General features: G+C 38.4%; 1 protein-coding gene across 1 annotated transcript in view; it reads right to left on the bottom strand.

The window, feature by feature from the left end:
- Positions 1–428: 428 nt before the first annotated feature.
- The window catches only part of DHX15 (DEAH-box helicase 15), a 45,236-nt gene continuing 24,730 nt past the window's right edge, over positions 429–20,934 (bottom strand). Inside the window, exons 9-13 of the mRNA XM_039698741.1 lie at positions 20,657–20,848; positions 17,486–17,608; positions 14,985–15,175; positions 7,302–7,471; positions 429–6,095 (exon numbers count right to left, since the gene is read on the bottom strand). Coding sequence (XP_039554675.1) covers positions 5,978–6,095; positions 7,302–7,471; positions 14,985–15,175; positions 17,486–17,608; positions 20,657–20,848 — 794 coding nt within the window. The 3' untranslated portion in view covers positions 429–5,977. The remainder of the gene's footprint in view (positions 6,096–7,301; positions 7,472–14,984; positions 15,176–17,485; positions 17,609–20,656; positions 20,849–20,934) is intronic.

Below are 20,934 nucleotides of genomic sequence, written 5' to 3'. Positions count from 1 at the left end.
AGTTACTTGTTATTCAACATGCAAAATGAAATAACCTCAAAGACACCATCCTAAGGGTTGAAAGGTCAAATTAAGCCTGTGAGTCTTTAAAGCAGTACATGAATTTTGATAACAAACACTAGCATCTTCACAAAGCAGAAAAGGTTGCTATTTTTGAGGTTAAAACTGGTTACTAATATAAGAAGTGGTTTGACTGCACAGCTGAATATTTAAATAGACAAAGCATTCAGGAAATAAATCCACCAGTACCCTCCACTCAATAGAGCTCGGTAAGAGCTGATGCTCTAAGTGTTTATTGTTTATGCTGCTGGAAGCAATGAGGCTGGGACCATTAATAGAATAGGCTCACAAAATAAACACTGAATTCAAATGGAAGTCAAAAGGCCTACTTTAGCTAAAGGAATAAGACCAACCCAAAATAACACATGTTTAAAGCCACAAGAAATATTTATTATCAGCATTAATTTGTGCTATGTTTTATTTTTCTATACAACAAAACTACTGCATAGCTTTCACAGCTGGAAGAACCACTCAGAGCTGAGATGTACACAAATGAAAATTATTTTATCATCTGTCCAACATACATTCAGTGTTCCTGAGAAACCACTATATTCGAGTTGAAACTGCAAGATCAAACACCTACAATCAGCAGAACTAGTCTTGTTATCTACAGGAATGTTATTTTACTGCCGTTACCATATTTAGTTTAATCCCTTGATAGTGGAAGCTTGGATCTCCTTGATGCCAACCACTTATCTCAAACACATCAGTTCCAATTAAGAGGCAGCCCAAGCTTGTCATTTGTGAAAGAAAAAGAGAAGAGAGGGGCAAATGCTCTCATAATGGTTTCATTCTGGTTTTAAAGCTGCCTATTTGAAGCTTAAAAATATGAGACATTTGTATTACTGGGAACCAATGGCCAATTCTAGGAACAGTTCCAGGAAGCATACATACCCCAAAACAAAGCTACCAGTGTCAGTAGTACTAGTAGAAAAACAAACTAGGCTGACCAAGTAAATTTTTCCCTCTGCTTCATATAAATCTAATGTCACATACATAGACATAAGGTTAAATAAATTTAGGTCAATAAACTACCAGAGCAAGTTAAATAATTTTGAAAGGTCAACAAACTACCAGAGTAAGATTATACTTCTAAGAGTAAAGTATGTTTATTATTAAAACCCTCAGCTGTTCTAAAACCAAGATAAATGTCTAATCTTCATGAACTACAGTAAGTGAATAAATTTGTGTACTTTATGGTATAACTCTCTGCTTTCTACTGTCATGGTGTGCTATGGCTTTTTATTGCTATACATTATCAGTAATGAACTAGAGCAATCTGATTACAAATTAATAATTGTAGCTGGACTGGATGGTAGGAAAACCTTGCCTTTTGACTTCTGCTATGGTACCTTTTCAGATGAAACCACAACAATAGTGAAAGCTAATGTCAGCATTTTTGCTTTAAACTGCATTTCTTATGGCAAATAATGAGCAGTTTTCAGTATGCACCACGTAGCAGTGCAGGATGCAAGTTACATGTCACAAACCAATGCTGTGTCACACGCCCTGATCCAAAAAGGGAGGTGGAAATCAGACAAAACTGACCAAAGTGATACAGAACATACCAACCAGCTGCTCTCCACCTTCCATGAATGGGCAGAGGTACAAAGAATGAAGACATTCCCATAAACCCCAAAGGAACATCAGCATCTGTCTTCAGTACTGCAGTACATACAGATCTCCCAAAAGCAAGAGTTCAGGGGCTTTTATGACATCAGAACACAGCAAAGCATGGACTCACCATTTATTCTATTCCCTGACAAAAATTCTAAGTGCTAATCTAAACACAGTATTAACTGGTCACTTTGTATCTCCATAATGAAGATATGTACCTAACCACATGTACTTAGCCATTAGTAACTACCTCTGTGTCTAACAAACCTAAATACAGTCATTATCTCACACTGATACTAACCCTTTACTGCTTTGAGTTATTACACAGCAGCACAATTAAGACTGAAGACTTCCTCTTTTCAAAAAATATACCCCTTTCACTTAGTACTGTTTTCCTGTCATCTAATCCATATTCTGTATTTCCAAAAGTCCCCCACTATAAACAGTTTATTATATACAAATCAAATATTTTCAAAAACCACCAGAATGTCTCTGATAAAAAGATCACTCTAAGTAAACAACACATCACTTTTTCTTTTAGATTGTTCCAAAGCAGATAACCAGTAAGTCCTAAAGAGCAGTTCATCTCTACTCCAAAACACACAGACACCCTTGACTAGCAGTCTGAACACTCTCAAGTGGTGTCAGTAAGGTAGGGAGCACAGCAGAACAGCAAATGTTGCAGCTGCTGGGGACAGCTCTGCAGTTTATTTGGGAACCCTCACTCCACAGACCAGCAGAAAGAGTCCCAGTGTCATGTAGTCAGTTGTGGCTTTTCACAGAATAAAACAGAAGCTGAATTTCTATTTTGACACCAGCAAACTCTTGATTTCCAACTTTTCCCTTTATTTACTGACTGCATGCTGTGTAAGTATGTAAGTATAAGCAGCCAGAGCTCTGACAACGGGCAGAGCTCTGAGGATTTTTAACATGTTTAAGAGGGAGGCAATAACCTCCCTACACTCATAGATAAAGCAGTCTAATTTCTATGCCTCTTTCTTGGTCTCCTTTTGTTTCTCTGGGCAAACTTTCTTGACATTTTTCCCATCAGAAAAAAGGGAACAAGGTTTTATCTTTCAACACTGAACTTTAAAAAAACCCAGAGCTACTCTCAAACCTAAGTTCCTCTGCATGCACCTGCTGTACCCTTGAGACAGCAGTAGCTAAGGAGGTGGCTCCTCATAGTTTCCCTGTAGGAGTCAGGAAACATCTTACTTCAAGAAGGCCTGCTGTCCCTGTCATTACTCCTTCAGAGAGAGACAGTGACTCCTTAGACACCTGGCTCCCCTCCCACTGCTATATGGCTCTAAAATTACATCAAAAGTGAGATTTGCAGTAACTCTCCACAGTGCTTTAAGTGAGTCTGTGTTTCTGCCCTGAACAGCCTCAGTTGAGATCAGTACCAGGCAGAGAACAGACTGCACAAAGCCACTCCAACCCTGGGGCCATTCTCCACTGCTCAACTCTTAGCAAAAGGTTCCATACACAGTGCACACAGTCCCCAGTAAGAAAATGCTTTAGTCCTAAACTCAAGTACTGCAAGTGCTTTGTGAGTTCTTTAATAAAGGGGTGTGTTTTTCAGGAATACACAAGTATCAAATGCAATAGGTTCCCCAGGTGTCAAGGCTTCCATGTCTTCCTGAAGCACTATCCCCCAGATTCCATCAGCATCCCAGCAGGAAAGCTGGTTCCCGTTGCTTGCAGGAGGGGTGGGGGCACCCAGCCTGCTCTGTCCCCAGTGACAGCTGGGACACCACCAGCCTTCCAATTAAGCCCAGGTGTCACCAGCTTAATTGGAAGGTGGCAGGGTTGCACAGCTGTCAGAGGACATGAGTTTGGCCAGCAGTATTTGCATTCCTAGTAGCAAAGGCAGAGCACAGTGAAATAGCCCAGGTCACCTGTCACAGCTGAAGCTGAGCTTGTGAATATGACAATTTAAGGAAAAAGAAAACCACCAAAAAGAAGCCAAAGTCTTTCCTGTGTCAAGTTCCACTCACAGCCATAGCCATCTGCTCCCCCATCCCCAAGGACCTAAGCTACAGCAGCTGATGCCAGCTGGTTCAGGGGTCCCTGAGGCATTTCAAGCGAAGAACTGTCTGTGGCCCTTGCCAGACCTAGGCAAAGTCATGCAGAAGGTGGTTCTACACCGTTCAGCTGAAGGCTGCACACAAATACTAGAGCAAGTCTTACCTGGGGAGCAGCCAGTTTTCAGCATAATAGATAAGCAAGTCATCAGGAAACCCCACATATCCAGCCCAAGTCATCCTAGAGCAGCAATTTCCACGTTCAGGAATACTAGTTTGAAATCCAGCTGCTTAAGGAGTTCAGAATACCTGTTTTAAATAAAACCTCTTCTAACTGCAGTCAGAAAACACAATCCAGTTTGACATTTTATGTAGAGTGAAGCTCTTTCCTTCCTTCCTACTGAAAATGGTTTGGTAGGTTAACAAAGTCCAGACTCATCTAACACTCCCTCTCACTTAACAAACCCAAGACAGACTGCCAAGTCCCACTGCATATTATAAATCCACTCAAATCTTAATCTTCTGACATTTTAATCTTCACTATTACTATTTTACGCCCTAACAAAGTTTTCAAAACTTCTCTACTCCCCATCATATAAATGGCAATTAAAAAAAAAAGTTGGAACTGGAAGAAAATCCTCCAAGTATTCAAAGTAATTTTATAGCTCACTGCTGATTTAAATAGGACAGGATACCCCAAACATCAGTGCTTAAAATTAGTCTGAGGTTAGTTATCAGCCCTGCAAACGCAAAAAACGTTTGCTTCAGCCTTACAGCAGCACAACTCTCTTCCTAAGGGAACCAGTTTCAGCAAGAGCTGATCCAGCTGCTCTTTGCCAGAAGGACCAAAGCTCAGTGTATTCCAGGGGGAGGGAAAAACAGAAATCTCGTCAAATACATGAAACCACAGAATGGCTTGGGTTCAACCAGACCCTAAAGATCATCTAGTTTCAAACCTCCTGCCACAGGCAAGGACACCTTCCACTAGACCAGGCTGCTCAAAGCCCCATCCCACTTGACCTGGAACACTCTAGGAACTGGGCACCCACAACTTCCCTGGACACTGTTGCAGTGCCTCACCACCTTCACAGTGACAAATTTCCTCCTTATGTCCAAATCTCAATCTACCCTCTACCAGAGTAAAACCCTTGCCCTTGTCCTGTCACTGTTTAAAGTTTTTACCACAGGCCCTGGTAAAAATCATCACTCATTCTTCTAAAACCACTCAATGTATTTTAAGGCCACAATAAGGTCCCCTCCTTCTATTCTCCAGGCTGAACAATACCAACTTTCTCAGCCTGTCCTCCTAAGAGAAGTACTCCAGCCCTGTGATCAAATTTTACTATAAATTCCTCATGGGATTATACTGTCAAATCATATTTCACAAAAAAAATCACTACAAAATTACAGTGGTGCAGTGTGATTTGATCTACAGTGTCACTTATGCTATTGTTTGTGTTGATCCTAAACAGTACCTGAACACTGCCCAGCAGAGCAATTTCTACCTGGCCACACACACTTCACTTTATAGGACACGCTACTACAGCTCTGTCTGAGAAATATTTAGGGCTATGTTGGAAGAAAGCATTCTCCTAACACATCTGCATGCATTTTGAGTTTTCCTAAATAATTTTAACAAGTTTGCAAGGGATCAACATTGTATGCATCATATTATATCATCATTGTGCTGCTTAAACATCTGTACTTTTAGTATTAAAATATTAAACTACTGCCATGTCAATCAAAACAGCAGTTTAATGGGAGACTAAATGGGCTTCTCATATTACAATCAAAACAATAGAAATACTGACATACTGTGGCACAAAATTAGTATAAATAGACTTTATTGAAGTCAGTACCCTTGTACTGAAGCCGAAGATTGTGTCTACAGAAGCACAAGTTGTAACATTTCACAACTTCTAAAAGGAATGTCAACAATTACAACGATCATGCATACCATGGTCGATAATCACATTTTTAGAAGCATTTTCAACCATTTCTAAAGAAATGCTTATAACATTGTTATATATAGAACTACTTTCAATAAACTGCAAAACATTGATTAGCTTTTCCAGTATGAGCTACAGTGTCAACACAAAAGGGAGGCATAAATGTTTAATTTATGAAATCAGAATGGAATATTTACTGTAAAGAAAAATTAAAAAGCTTTCAAATAAAGGCCATTATTGAACCAAAGTGAAGAGCACAACTTGAACTTTTGAATCCTTTCATCTCTTAAAGCTGTCCTCTGAATAACTTCAGTTCAAAGCATAAATTCAGTACTGTGAGTATTCCTTGGACTGAAGTTTGGCAATGATGCGATCCAACTGTCTCTTTGCTTCGCACTGTGGAAAATTGCTCATGTCATAATATTGAGGGGCAATTTTCACCAGCCTGTCAAAAAAGGAAAAGCTTGTTACTGATACTCAAACTTTAAAATGCATTTTACAGAAATTCTACAACTGAAGGAAACAAAAGTTATCTATTATTTTCAGCTCATTCTGCAATTCTAAGACTAACTGAAAGTTACACACATGCACACACATTTAAAAGAGCAGTGCCATCCTGAGCAAGTGTCCAAGTTCAAAGCAAAAAGCATAAACATGCATCTCATGAGATGCTCCTGTATGGCCATGTGCCCCTCACAGATTCTTGCTGCTGCTTCAGTACCTGCCATGGTAACCCACACAGCCAGAGCCTCTGCTTAATGTCAGAGTCTGTCAGCCACAGAAGTCTACACAAACAACCACTCGTGTCAGAGTACGGTTCAGCCTTAGCTGTTTTAAACTTAAAAGTACAACCAAGGCCATAGGATCCTGCTTTAGGTTAGACAGTGTTTGTTGAACCAAGGTTTCTAAGCAGGCATTCAAACACATTTTCCATTAAGATACTACAGACAATATAAATATATGTTGTGTTTTCCAGCTTATGAATCTTTAAACTCTTCCTGCACAACAGTAAAATTACAGCAACTGAAGAGCCTCCCATGTCCCCAAAGCTTACTACAACCTTAAAGACAGGCAAGATGCTTCAGATCTCTGCTTGTCTGCAGAGATTCAGGCTTCTGATTTCCTCGATAAATTTAGTTGATAAGTAAGTATCATAACAGGGAAGTTCTACCACTATTATCATCTTCTTCATTAGAATTTTAAGAAAGCATGAAATGCTGTTCAGAGCCTTCAGAAAAAAATCAGACAGAAGAAGTCCTAGATCTTGAGAAGAGAAGCACTGATACTGAGGTACTGGTATCTCCTAATGAACTCAGGTATGCAAGTGGGTGCTAGGACATACCCCAAACCTCAGAACTCCAAGCAGCTCCAGGCTTACTAAACTAGCTCTAAATCAAGCTGTGCACTGTACAGAGTCCAGGCATCAGAGGTCTAAACACAAAACCCATGAAAAGGCACAAGTACCCACAAAGAAAACCTTTAGTCATCTACAAGATCTCAAGTCCATACCATTGCCGTTCCTCAAACCATTTTTGTAAAACTAGCTTCAAGAAAAGTGAAAATAATTACCTCAACTTAAAAAAAGGAAGAAAAAAAACCCCAAAAACAAGAACTCTACAGTAATCGTGACTGTTGCAGTACTTTGGCTTACCATTCTGGCTTGATGTCTGTACATGTCCGGATGTAATTCTTCGTTGTAAGGACAAACTCATTATACAGCACCCATTCTGGTTTGTGATCAAGAACAGTGGAGGGATGCAACTGCACCACCTGGTTATCTTTCACTGTTAAGTAATGCCCTGTTCGCTCCAAATGTGCCACCTAAATAAAAAGACATTTTTCCATTAACACAGACAATTTTTAAATGAAGCAATTTCAAGCTGATTGTTAAGTGTTTTATAGAAAACACACTAACCCAACTTTCAAACCTTATCTAAATATGGCACGTTACTTGACCACTTCAAGTATTCATGGTTTTTTTTAGACACAATCAAGATGCCAGATGTTTTTCCTAACTACCATGGTATGTGTATATTCTAACACACAATTCAAGCAACATACAAAAATAATTATCACCCAAAGGGAATAATCATTACCGTGACAGCAGCTATGCAAACAGAAAAGAAGGGAATATATACTGAACAGGTCTACATCACACAAAGTCAACTGTGGTCTACTACAGACATCTGCCTCAAGCATTTCATTTGCAGTAGCCACTGTGGGGCCAGCAGTAAGCCACAATGTTATCCTTTTATGAGAGAGGTCTCACTACAGCATGAGCTTCAGAGCTGGAAAATGTAGGTTCAGCGACACACTTGTGCTGTGACCTTGGTGAAAATCAATTAACCTCCCTCTGACTAAGCTTCCTGCTCTCTGAAAGGGAATAATGCCTGCTTTGCCAAGATGCTCCGACACCTAGCTCATTAAGATTTGGTAAAGCAGACAGTTATCCTTCGAATGATATCCTCTGTATGAACAGCTAATCTAACAGAACAAATAACTAAAATTAACCCTTGGATACCAGCAGTTGAAAAAACCTCCTCTCATTATATATACACACAGATTAAAAAGATTAAGTAGGTTGGGCAATGGCTGAAAGACATGAAGAAGACATGTATTAGTAAGAACATTAGCTGTTTTCATTTAATATAGATTCTATACTTCCTTGTTTTCTTGAATTCCTAGGTATAATTCACCTCTTTTTTTTTGCCTAGTCAAGACCAAATTTCAACTATTATATTTAAACCTTTAAGCCTTCTAAACCAATACCTCAAGTTTTAAGCCAGAATATCTCTTCACTAAGAAATTACTTACTTTGAGCGTACTTCTCTTTAAAACATTATGACATCAATATCCAGAACATGTTTTAGGAGTAGAACAAAGTATTTCAATAGTTTGCAAATTTTGTCACACAAGATTTGAGAGATTACAGTTTATTTCAAGTGCAAACCAGACTAGACACTTATCTGTCACAGGCGTAGCACAAACACAGCACACCTTGCTGTGGGATTATGATTTTTTTCAAATGAAGGGTTTTTTTAAAATCAATTTCAATTTTTAGATCAAAAGTACATGTGCATACAAAAGTATCTATTTTACCTGTTCTATTTCCTCCTACAAAAGGACAGAAAAATGAATTATTTAGGCTTCATTCTAGAAAAGTGTGCTGTTAAATTCAATACAATTTACCTTTAGCACCTCAGTCTCACTCACATGTATTAAAACAGTATTCGACCTTTCCCAAATACAATTTTCTTTTGTCTGTAATTTGTAATGGTAGAGTTATGTTTCTTATTGATTTTACATAATTCTTAAGCACACACAAAGAAAAATAAATGCTACAGAAATGTATCTCTTAATTAGCTCTTAATTTCCAGGGAAGGACAAGAATTAAAACAACCCCAATTACAAAGATGTCTCCTTAGACCACTGATATCAGGGACAAGCCACCTTTAGGTGGTTACATACTATTGTGACTGGCTTTAACCCTGAGGTACCAGTGAGCTGTTTTTGTCCTCTTTAGATGTTTTTACCGAGTGTGCTTGCTGGCACATACCGTGGTAGAGAATTTCAGGGTCAGTGATGGCAACTCTGGGGGGAAATACACAGTGCAGCTATGGCTCCAGAGCAAGCCACAGTGATCTGCCAGCTGCTGCATTTTCCTGCTCATTCCTGGCCTGCACTATTCCAGCACAGCTGACCGACCCCATTCTTGCTTCCACTTTGTAAGTGGCCTGCCAGGTCAGTGAGTGGAAACAATTTAGAATGGGCTCAGGCAGGCACCAAGGCTGGCATAAGAGAGCAAACAAGGCCAAATGGGAGGCAGCTTATATCACTCCTCTGAAACCCTAGCTCACAAGCAATACAGGGGTGGCTGGACCAGCTGGCCTCCAGAAGGCCCTTGCACCTCAACCATTCTGTGATGTTTTTCAGAGTATAAAGCTTCCACAGAAAACCACAGGATCATACAGAGTATGTCTAGGAAATGGGTTCATTTTTTGATGAGTAGTGGTAACAAGCAAGATACTACAGAACATACCTGAACCCTGAGATCACCAAAGAATTAGGCTATTTGAAGACAACTCTAAAATAATAGGCAAGTGCCAAGCCAGCCCATGAATCTCTGCAACAGATTACTGTGCATGCCCACATGGCTGATGACTTGGAGACTATTGTAACATTTCTATGAACACCACAAACCCAAATGGAAACAGTGGCACATACCACAAGAGGAAAATGTTTCACTTCAAGTTCTCATCAAAATTTTATTAAGAATTACACACCCTCCTCTGGAATTTTAAGTATGCTTGTGCTTATTTATTAGCTATCATGTCATTGAACCTAGAGGGCCAAGTCAGGGGTTTTCAATCAAATATTAACACTAAATCCAAATGCCCTTGAAAGGTCAAAAGCAAGAATAGTATCACAAGATCCAGCCCTTTTAGATTTAAGGCTATACATTGGGACATGGTAGTCTTGACAGTTTACAGAAGTGATTGGTCTTTGTTCTTTCTGACAAACCAATAAACCTTGGCAGTTGCCTGGATTTCCAAAATTTCTGCTTGGAGCACACGCAAGAGTGTTTCTGAATCTATTAAAAGTTTTACACCACTCTTCTGCATTCCTAAGGAGCAAAATGAATACTATTAAATGCATCACTGACCACCTTTGTGTCGTAAGTTTATTTTATTACCATTCTATTATTGTAGGAGCCTGATTATGTAAAGATTTCAAAATATACATAATTGCATACAAGAAATAAGTACCGAAGAATGAGTAGCATCAGGTATGAGATTTTAATTAGAAGCTAAATCATCTGACCTCTGACTTCCTGTACAGTATTGGTCATTTAAGTTTATCCTCTATAGTGACCATGATATACATAGCCTGTGTTTCACTAAGTCACATCTCCCAGGAAAAATTCCAAGCTTAATCTGTACACCTTTCTAGCCAAGAAGGCCAATGGTACCCTGGGGGGCATTAGGAACAGCATTGCCTGCAGGATGAGGGAGGTGATCCTGCCCCTCTACTCAGCCCCAGTGAGGTCCATCTGGAGACTTCAGACCAGGCTCCTCAGTACGAGGGAGACCTGGAGCTCGTGGGGCTATAAAGATGATGAAAGGACTGGAGCATCTCTGTCACAAGGAAAGGCTGGGGAAGCTGGGCCCGTTCAGCTTCCAGAAAAGGGACCCCATTAGTGCCTAATCAGTATCTGAAGAAAGGGTGGCAGGAGGAAGGAGTCAGGCTCTCTTCTGTGGTGCCAAGCAACAGGACAAGACGCAACAGACAGAAATGGATTGAAGTTCTATTTGAACACGGCAAATCAGTATCTGAAGAAAGGGTGGCAGGAGGAAGGAGTCAGGCTCTCGTCCTGTTGCTTGGCACCACAGAAAAGACGCAACAGACAGAAATGGATTGAAATTCTATTTGAACACGAGGAAGAACTTCTTTACTGTGCAGTGACAGAACACTGAAAGAGACTGCCCAGAGAGTTTGTTGTTTCCCTCACGGGAGATATTCCAGAACTGTCTGAACACAATCCTGTGCCGTGTTGTCTAGGATGACTCTAAGCAGGGAGGTTGGACCAGATAATCCAACTGTGGTCCCTTCCAACCTGACCCATTCGTTGATTTGAGAACACAGGACTTGGTTATACCTTTAAATTCTGATTTAAATTTTCATCTATCAGTTCTTGTTCTGTCTTTAATACTAGATTAAAAATACAATGACAAAAACCTAGGTTGCTCTTGACAACTGATAAAAAACAAAATCACCAAGAGGAAGATGACCCATCCTTAAGTCATTTGCTTGCCTTTTCCACTTTGTTTCCCCAGCTCACTTTCTACAGTGTAACTATTTTTTGCTTAGTCTTAATCACATTTACTTCAGCTACTGTTAACACTTTAAAGGTCCTAATGAGGGAGGTGAATGGGTATCAGGGATTTATTATTAATAATCAGCCTCCATTAAGGGGTTACCTATTCTTGTGACTTACTTTGATCCCCAGGTAACACTAAGCTATGGTATTTATGCTATTTAGATTTTTCTATAAAGTATGCTTAGTTACTTAACAGAAGTAGGAGAAATAATCTATACCTAATTCTGTAACTTTAGTACCAAATTACAAATATATCACAGTTGTACAATATGCCAATTCCTCTCCCTAAGACAGACTATGTTCGCAACAGAGTAAATGAGAAATCAGTATTCCCCTTTTTGCAAAGATCAGCCTTGCTGTATTTTACATATCCTTTGCATATTCTGATTTGTGATATAGAAAGTTATTTTTAAAAGTTTTGCATTATAAGAACTAGAGGAAATCTGAGACACTGCACAAAAATTTTAAAAGACATTTAACTTGTCAATATCTATCTTTCCAGAAGTTTTACTATACACAGAACTGTTGACAGTTTTAAATTATTTTACTATTCACTTTGCTTGTCTATGGCAGATTTACTGGAATTCAAATCTCCATTTAAATATGACGGGTAAAGAGATGATTCATCACCAGCAGAAATTCCACATTTATCTGTGTGACACACAGCCAAAGGCAGGTATACAGTACTTAGTATTGGTTACATAACCAGTACTATTACAATAGTCAGTACAAGCCTATTTAATTATTTAAAAGCAGCCAACAGCCTTAATCTCCCATTTGCATTACAGTGAAATGCTGTTGCCTACATTGATATTTCTGTATTCTGAAAACCCAGGAACGTGTTTTTGCTGCAGACTGGCTGGCTGAGCCCTGGAGATAACACTGGGCAGGAGAGGTTTAAGGACAGGGTGCCCAAGTCCATGCCCCAGCTCAGGCATGTAAGTGCAGTGCTTGTCAGATCCGTGCCATCTTCACCTGCACAGAACTGACCAACTGGCAAAGGTTTGTGTTTGAACAGCACCAGAGTGCAGCTAAAGAGAAAAATTAGGAAATGCAATGGGCACTGGTCAGCCTCCTAAAGATAACAAGATTGTATTCTCCAGAAGTGAGGTTTTAGGCTCTAGTAGAGATGTTGCAGAAACGTGTCAAATGTTTTCTTGCTATGAAAAGCATTATCACAACAGTCCAAAATCAATGAGGATGAAGATTCACAGTTTGTATCTGGAAGAGCCAGCAAAGAGACTCCAGCAGTCTTAAGAATGAATGTTGAAAAGAAAAATCACAGCAGGATGGGACTAAGGGGAAAAAATACTAAAAAAAAAAAACCAAACCCAAACCAAACAAAAAATCAGACAAAAACCCAAGCAGTCTGCATTCTGGCCTGGGGCATGCTTAACCTGAAATACAAAGCATGCAGTGGCAGCAGTGGAGACTGGCTTCCATAGCATCCCAGCTCAATTGGAAAATGCATTTCAAACAGTATACGTCTTGAGATTACAGAAGTGTTCCAGTATCTGACTCATGTAATTGAAAAGTAAAAAATAAATATGGAAAAACATATAAATGGAAATACTCTTTCTGTAAGTACCATGTATTTTTTGTATTTACATACCACTATTCTTCCCCTTTTGGCATCAGATTACAAATAGCTTTAGAACTACGTATTCTGCAGTTACTTTGAAATGTTGTATGTAGTTACTTCATGAATGCTCATACCAGAAAGATTCACCAGCAGAAATTCCACATTTATCTGTGTGACACACAGCCAAAGGCAGGTATACAGTACTTAGTATTGGTTACATAACCAGTACTATTACAATAGTCAGTACAAGCCTATACGGCCTGACCTAAACCACAGATCTTGATTAGTACAGAAAATTCTATAATGAAATTTTATTACTGTTTTAGGACAGCAGGCAATTACCACAGTCTAAACAATGCAGCAAATGAGATGTATTTCAAGACAATGGCTACGACTGCTTTTTCCACTTCACACTGCCTTTTTGAATTTAGAAAGTTTGAAGAATGAACTTCTGCCATGTGTTGTCCACACACCTCAGTACTTCACATGCAGCAATCTAGAGTACATGCACACATTTCACAAGTGTCCACACTTGAAATCCCACACATATTCTGTACTAAGAGGACAAAGGATGATGTATGCATTTCATTGCTATGGTTTTCTGAACAAGAGCCCCCAAATGCTGCAGCCTGAATATTAGCTTGGAGAGGGTGTAATGTGTATACAGACTACAACCATAATAATTCAGCTGCTGGTAAATAACATCTGAGTATTTAAAATTTTTCTACTGAAGGTTTCTTAAAGCACCATGGAATTCATCATAAAAAGTTCGGAGTCAAGGTCAAATACATACCACACTATCATGGAGGTTTAAAGAATTGAAGAAACTCAAACTAAAATAGAATGAAACACTTTGAAGCAGAAGAGTAATGGCTGAAATGGCTTCCACTCCAAATAGTTTCAAAGGTCTGCTATAGCTATATCCTGATACATCCCAAAAACTCTACTAGGCATTTTGAGTGAGGGAGGCAGTAAACAACCTACTGACCGTGGAAGACCAAGGAGACTTCCGGACAGGCTTTAATTTTCATCTGTATCAGCCTACTTACTACTCTATTCACAGCAAAAATACTAAGTCAGATCTTTAACTCCTACAACACAAAAATCTACTTGCACCAACACTGGTGCAGCTCCGCATGCATGGGAATAGTGTTTTCTAATAGGAAAACACCAATTACAGGAAGAGTTTTGCTCCGAGTAACATAAAATAAACTGAGAGCACAGCAACTTCCAAGTACGTGGCCTCCCCAGAGGTGCAATAAAGTGAAGGAAGGCATGGGGTGTAGTGCCAAACAAAAGTGCAGCTGTGGTGCTCAGACCTGCCTGGGCCCGAAAATGGCATGCTGGCAGAACCATTCTTGTCTTTCAAAACATTTACAGAATTAAAGGTGTAGGTGGGAATGTGTTCTGAAGCATTTGCCAAGGATTATACAGAGAATATGTCCCAAATTCAAGGACTGAACACAGTTACAGCCTACTTGTCTGAAAGGTTACAGCAAGTAAGACTTTATAACTGCATGAATGCTCATACCAGAAAGATTCTGATACACCAATAAGATTGCCTTCAACTTGTTTTCCATTTGACTTAAGAATGTGCTACTTGAGTCATCACCTAGCAACCTGACAAAGACTACATGGTAATATAGTTAGCCACATGTAATTTAAGTAACATTTACTAAGCTTCAGTACATTGTAACAATGACACTAACATTATGAGCCACATAAACACTGAGCAACCTGACAAAGACTACATGGTAATATAGTTAGCCACATGTAATTTAAGTAACATTTACTAAGCTTCAGTAAATTGTAACAATGATACTAACATTATGAGCCACATAAACACTGATTTCCCTAGGAGAATACACACATACCTGCATGAAATACCCAGTAACTAATGCCTTTCTTATGTTGATGTAATAGTCTCGACTGGTAAAATCTGTGCTTCTACGGGGCAAATTAAATCTATCCATGATTCGTGACAGCTGTTGGCGTACATTGTCTGCAGACATCAGGGACCTGTAGTTAATGAAGTTGTCGTAACACCACTGAACCGACTCATGATCTGCAACATTAGAAAACGTGAATCAAAATTAGAACAAGTAAATAAAATAGCGACTAACAGATTCATCAGTCAGATGAACCAGAAAAAAATATCCATAAACTTTTATAAATGGTAACAGCTCTTGCTTTATTCAGATAATTTCCTGCACTAGGTAACTTGCCAAAACTTTGCTATTCAGGAAGCACATGGTCAGGACAGAAGAAAAGCAGGGGTTTTCCCCCCTCACCAATACAACACAAACACAATCACTGCTCTTTTACTGAAATACCATGCCAATAAATTTTGGACACTTCAAAAATCCCATCCTGCAACTAGAAAAACCATCTTCCAAACTTGAAGTGTAAAACATTTTGTCAGGAACACTGCACAGCCTTTAACTGCAGCATGCAATGAACATACAAGATAACTGTACATAACCACGCTGTATTTGAGAAATGAAACCCTACTTCAATCAAGCATTCAAGTAAAAACTAAGAGCTATACAGTCTGTTCTCAAAGTGTGACACACCTCGCAGCAGTTTAAGTAAATGTGACTGGTAAAATACAGCCACTGTAACAGAACTCCGTACTCCAACTGTTCCTGCTGCTGGTAGCTCTGAGAAATCTGATCAAACAGCAAGCCTCAGCCATTCTGTCAGTATAAATTCATGCATGTTTCACATCAAGAAACCCAGTTCTCCCTAGCAATTCTCTGACTTTTCAAGTCATGCTCTTCTAATCTTTGTCAGTTTAATAATCCAACAAAGCCAGACTTCAGAATTAAAACTTAAGGTAACTCTAGGAAAGAAGAGACTCTTCTTAATTTGCACTGAAATGAAATGATGGGTATGGCAGTCGAGGTAAGTCCAAGTTCTTTCTTGCACTTTTACCTTACAGAACATATTTCAAATGAAGTATGAATGAAGCTGTTGTACACTTATGACTCTACTGTACAGTACCATAGCATACTACTTTTTGAGCCAACTGAACTGTGCATCATGGATAAGCCATAAATGTTTTATATTGTTCTATATACAAACAGTAGTAGCATTTTGTCTTCTGATTCCAGAAGACCATGCACAATTTCACAAGATGATTCCTGAAATAGCTCCATCCCTCAGTAACCTGAGTATTAAAGCAATGGTTTCCAGAAAAAGACAAATTGTCTGCGAGATATTCTGGATCCCATTAACAAAAAAGCTAACAGGGGAAAAAACAAGCAATGCATGTTTTTATTTACAGAAGTTTAATAAAAGTTTCTCAGCTATTGTTTGTATTGTAAATGTAATGTATTTGTTGACTTTTGCACTTATTTTGGATTGTCATATGACAGTCTTAGAAGGTTTCAATACAGAATTTCTATATCAAGCCTGTAACAGAAAGGGGAATTAAGCTGCATTTCTTTTTACTCAGGGTAAAAAGACTGCTTGCTTTTTGTTTGCTAACAGGAAAGTATAACTGGAGCACCTGAGTTCACATAGCTGGCAGTTTATAGCAATCTTTTTATTTGCCACCAATATAAGTCAGTTTAAAAAAGTGGGTCACTTTCTCATTGTTGAAGAGAACTCCTAGCTTCACCTCTTCATTCTTATCTTCTTTGAGCTGCTAAAATACACTTCAGCTATGTTGAAGAGGATCATACATTTTTCTCTAAATTCCATCCACAGAAATGACATAATTGAAACATATGTATCATACAGTTTTATGTTGCTTCTTGTTGATGCATCATCCCTTTACCTCTCAATCTATTTCCAAAGCTTTATTACAGAATTCCTAAATACATTAAGAAATTAGAATAAAAAAGTTTTTTGTTCTAAGACCATATCCCTCTTCAAATTCACAGGGTTTTTCGTTTTATGTTGCTTCTTGTTGATGCATCATCCCTTTACCTCTCAATCTATTTCCAAAGCTTTATTACAGAATTCCTAAATACATTAAGAAATTAGAATAAAAAAGTTTTTTGTTCTAAGACCATATCCTTCTTCAAATTCACAGGTTTTTTTCTGCACTGCTCTTCCTGAAAAATCACTAAGCAATTATGCCTATTTTTTATAATTAATGTTAGATAAACTTCCAATATTTCTTAATTACAAGAACACTTGCTTCCTTCTGTCCAAGGTTACCAAGCATTGATTTAAAAGCCTGGCTTATTTGCATGCTCATCAGTTTATTACAAGATTGCTTGGGTAGTTTTTTGGTTTTGTTTGATCCCCCAAAGGAAAGTAGCACTTAAATAACAAAACCCAAGCCCTTCAAGTGTCCTTGGAACCCAGAAATGGAAGTTGGCAGCACAAAGCATAAGTCATTTTACTAAAACAGACAGAGACTTACTTTGCTTGAAAGCATGGTAGACATTCAGCAACGTCAAATGATCTCCATCTATGTGGGCAAACCTCATCTTGGCTTCATCTGCTGCTTTCTTTGCTTCCGTGGGGCGAACAAAACACTGTGGGACTAAACAAGGTTGGTATGGGCCCAACACAAACGCCCATATCGATGAGTCACGCATTCACAGATAGAGGAACAAGGCCTAGCTAGGTCAGTTCACAGAGCATAGGGCAGGGCAGGATGGCCTCCAACTGCATCTTGGACTGTTTACTACCTTGATTTGGTACATCAACACCTAACCACATCTGTAAGACAAGAGGGTTTCAAAACTACAGAGTACCTGATTATTTAAATAGAATTATATGTATGCATCAAAATCTCTACTCTGAAGGCCATCAAGGTTACCTACACAGACTGGAAGGCTAAACAAATCTCAGTTCAAATCCAGTGCTGATAGTTCTACCAGGAGCTAGTACCCCATGGAATTTAAACACTTTTAATAGCAAATTTGCTTTTCAGAAAGTCCCTACAGAGAAAGTAAGTGTTTCTGAAACTGTAGTGTACTAGCGCAGTCTAAACCAACTTGAGGTTTGATTATTACAAGTCTGTTACTAGACAGAACACACCAGTCAAGTCTGTTCCCACATGGTATTGCTATCAGCACTGGTATGCAGAAACATGTGAATGAAGGCATTAATAAGTCTAAATAATGTCATGGTAGCGGTAGTGGTGGAAGGTTAAACCGTCCTTTGGCACTACTTGAAATAAAAAATACAGATCAAAAAATACAACATGATGAGCTTTCTCTATTCTTATATTCTCTTACATACATCTCACTCATATCACCTCCATCCAAAAATCCTGTTTTACCATCTCTTTTCCAGAGAAAAATTAGCAAAGACCATAAACAGTATTGCAGCCAACTTAATTCATGGTCTGTCAACATTCCAGTATGTTGTGAGATTGATATCAATCCACAAGATCTTGAAAATAGTTAGAAGAGATCTGCTGCAGAAGGGAGGTTGCACCAGGTCACCCACTGTGATTCCTTCCAACCTTACCCATTTTGTGATTTACTTTATGTAGATCTACATCACAAAATAACCAGTTTGGTTTTAAGTAAGTGTAATTTTTAAGAGGTTAAATTTAAATAAAATTAATTATTAAATACTAAAAATCATTTACATTTTTTCAGCTGCTTCGGACTACATTTGTTTTCTCATTAACTGAAGCCCTGCAATCACATGAGAACAACTCTTTGCATATGACATATCCCTAGCAAATGAGGGCTTTTCTGTGCAGTGTTATACAGTTTTTCTTTAGTCTTAAATTTGCATAGAAGCCCCAAAGCACTAGATATTGTGAGCTGAATACCAGATGCAACTTGAGCGGGGGGAAAAAAATAAAAAAAAAATCACACTCTAACAGTGAATCATGGTAGCAAACCAACAAAGACCAATGCATTAAAGAAAATGGAATGCAGGTATGAAATAACCACCCTGTATAATGGGTCCTGCATTTAAAAAAAGAGGTAACATCAAGTATATTTTAATTTCTAACTCATAAAAGCAAAATCCAGATTATTTTATCACTGCCTTAACTCAGTGTTTCAAAAAGTTATAGTACTTTCCATACTACAGCATGGCTCTTATAAAATGTAGCACAATCATTTAATCTGCTCATTTATTTAATGGTATTTTTGCTCTTTTCTGTCACCTAGTTTCCCATTCAGTCCAACCTAAATACATGGATTACTATCAACAACCTGACAATCTTTATGTGCACTTAATGCACCAAAACATACTACTATGCTGCTGGTTTAAAGTGCTTACTTTGGGAAACAGCCTTAACAAAGACCACGACTATGGATTTTTTTAAGAGTAGTGTTTTAGTTATGACCCATACATTAACCAGCTTCAATCCACTGTTTATTTTTCCCCCAAAACTTATTTATCATTATATTAATTGTGGTTTAAAACCAAGAAGGTATCATGGCCCAGGGGAAGGTAAATTGGAAAAGGAATAAGGCAAATCAGTTGAAGGCCATGGACAAAAAACTAAACAGACTTGTTCTGTAGTAAATACTGGGGGGAGAAGGGGGAAGAGAAGAAAAAGACAGGCACCAACCTACCACCACCGCCTACCATTTCATTAAAGAAAAAATATTATGGTTCTGCCCTGCCCATCTGCTCTGAGTCTGAACAATCATAACTCTGAAACAAACATTTTAACTTGTTCTTAAAAACTTTCATGTAAATATAGTGTAAAACTAAACTGAAGCAACAGATTTTACACTTAGTCAAAACTTTTTTTTTTCTCTATCCAACCAAGTCAAGCATGTCAGCAATACACCTGCACTGTGGAGAGCCTGGTAAATTATCACATCCTTAAGATAAGAGTTCTTATGAGTATGAGCACCCCCATTTTCATAACAGATTAAAATCTGCTGCTTGTCCTATGACCTCTAGTTATAAAAAAACAAAGTTACTTATACACAATGGGGAAAATTAAATACAAGGTTTTCTTGGTAACAATTTCCTCTCATTAAGCTCTCTCAGCAAGCAGCTCTGCTCTGACACAGAGCTGTTCATGTAACAGCAGCAAAGTACAACTGTACACCTCAGTTAATTCTTATAAAGATACAGCTTCCTTCCAAGCTTCTTTTTTCCCTTTGGAAGCACTGCTCTCCAGCTTTGCCATTTCTTAACTGAAAAATGTATCATGTACCATCTTACGATTTAATATAAATTATACTTTAATCCCTTTGGGAAGACTGTGATTTTTTCAAAGTGCAGAACAATGCACCATACAAAATAGATTTTACTGCCTTAAAAATTAGTGGTCAAGATGACATTTCTGGGCCTGGCTATGAACCTAAATGGAAATTTCTGTTCCGCTAGCCTGATTCCCATCCCCAACAATTCGAGTATTTATACTTTTAACTGATGTTAGGAGCAAACTCTTAGATCATTTTATGCACTAGTTTTCAACATTACTACTCACTAGCTTCAAGGTCTCCACATAAATCCATAATAAGTGAACCCATATATGAAGTTTTAAAAAGCGAATCTAATTTTATTAAAAATATATTTATGTTATTTTCCTGATGTGGGAAAATATTTTCCCCAAACTGAAGATGTGCAATTTGTTTAGTTTCTCTTTTCCTGCTATTACCTGACAACATGGCAGTAATAGATAGGACCTCATTAGAACAGTTGTAGTCACAGCTTGCAATAACCATTTTAGCCAGCTGTGGATCCAGTGGAAATTCAGCCATCATGGATCCCAACTCAGTCAAGTCTCCATCATCATTTAAAGCAGCCAGATAATTTAAAAGCTCTAAGGCTCTCATCAGAGTTTCAGGAGCTGAAAGAAAAAAAACATGTAAATTTGCACATTACCCAAACTCTGCTCTGAATCAGGAAAAACCAAGGAAGCACACAGACTGTTAC

Source organism: Passer montanus, unplaced genomic scaffold, assembly GCF_014805655.1.
Source record: "Passer montanus isolate IOZ18808 unplaced genomic scaffold, ASM1480565v1 scaffold13, whole genome shotgun sequence".
Taxonomy (NCBI): Eukaryota; Metazoa; Chordata; class Aves; order Passeriformes; family Passeridae; genus Passer; species Passer montanus.
Note: the sequence above shows the minus strand (reverse complement) of the source record. Positions and strands in the feature narration are given on the sequence as shown.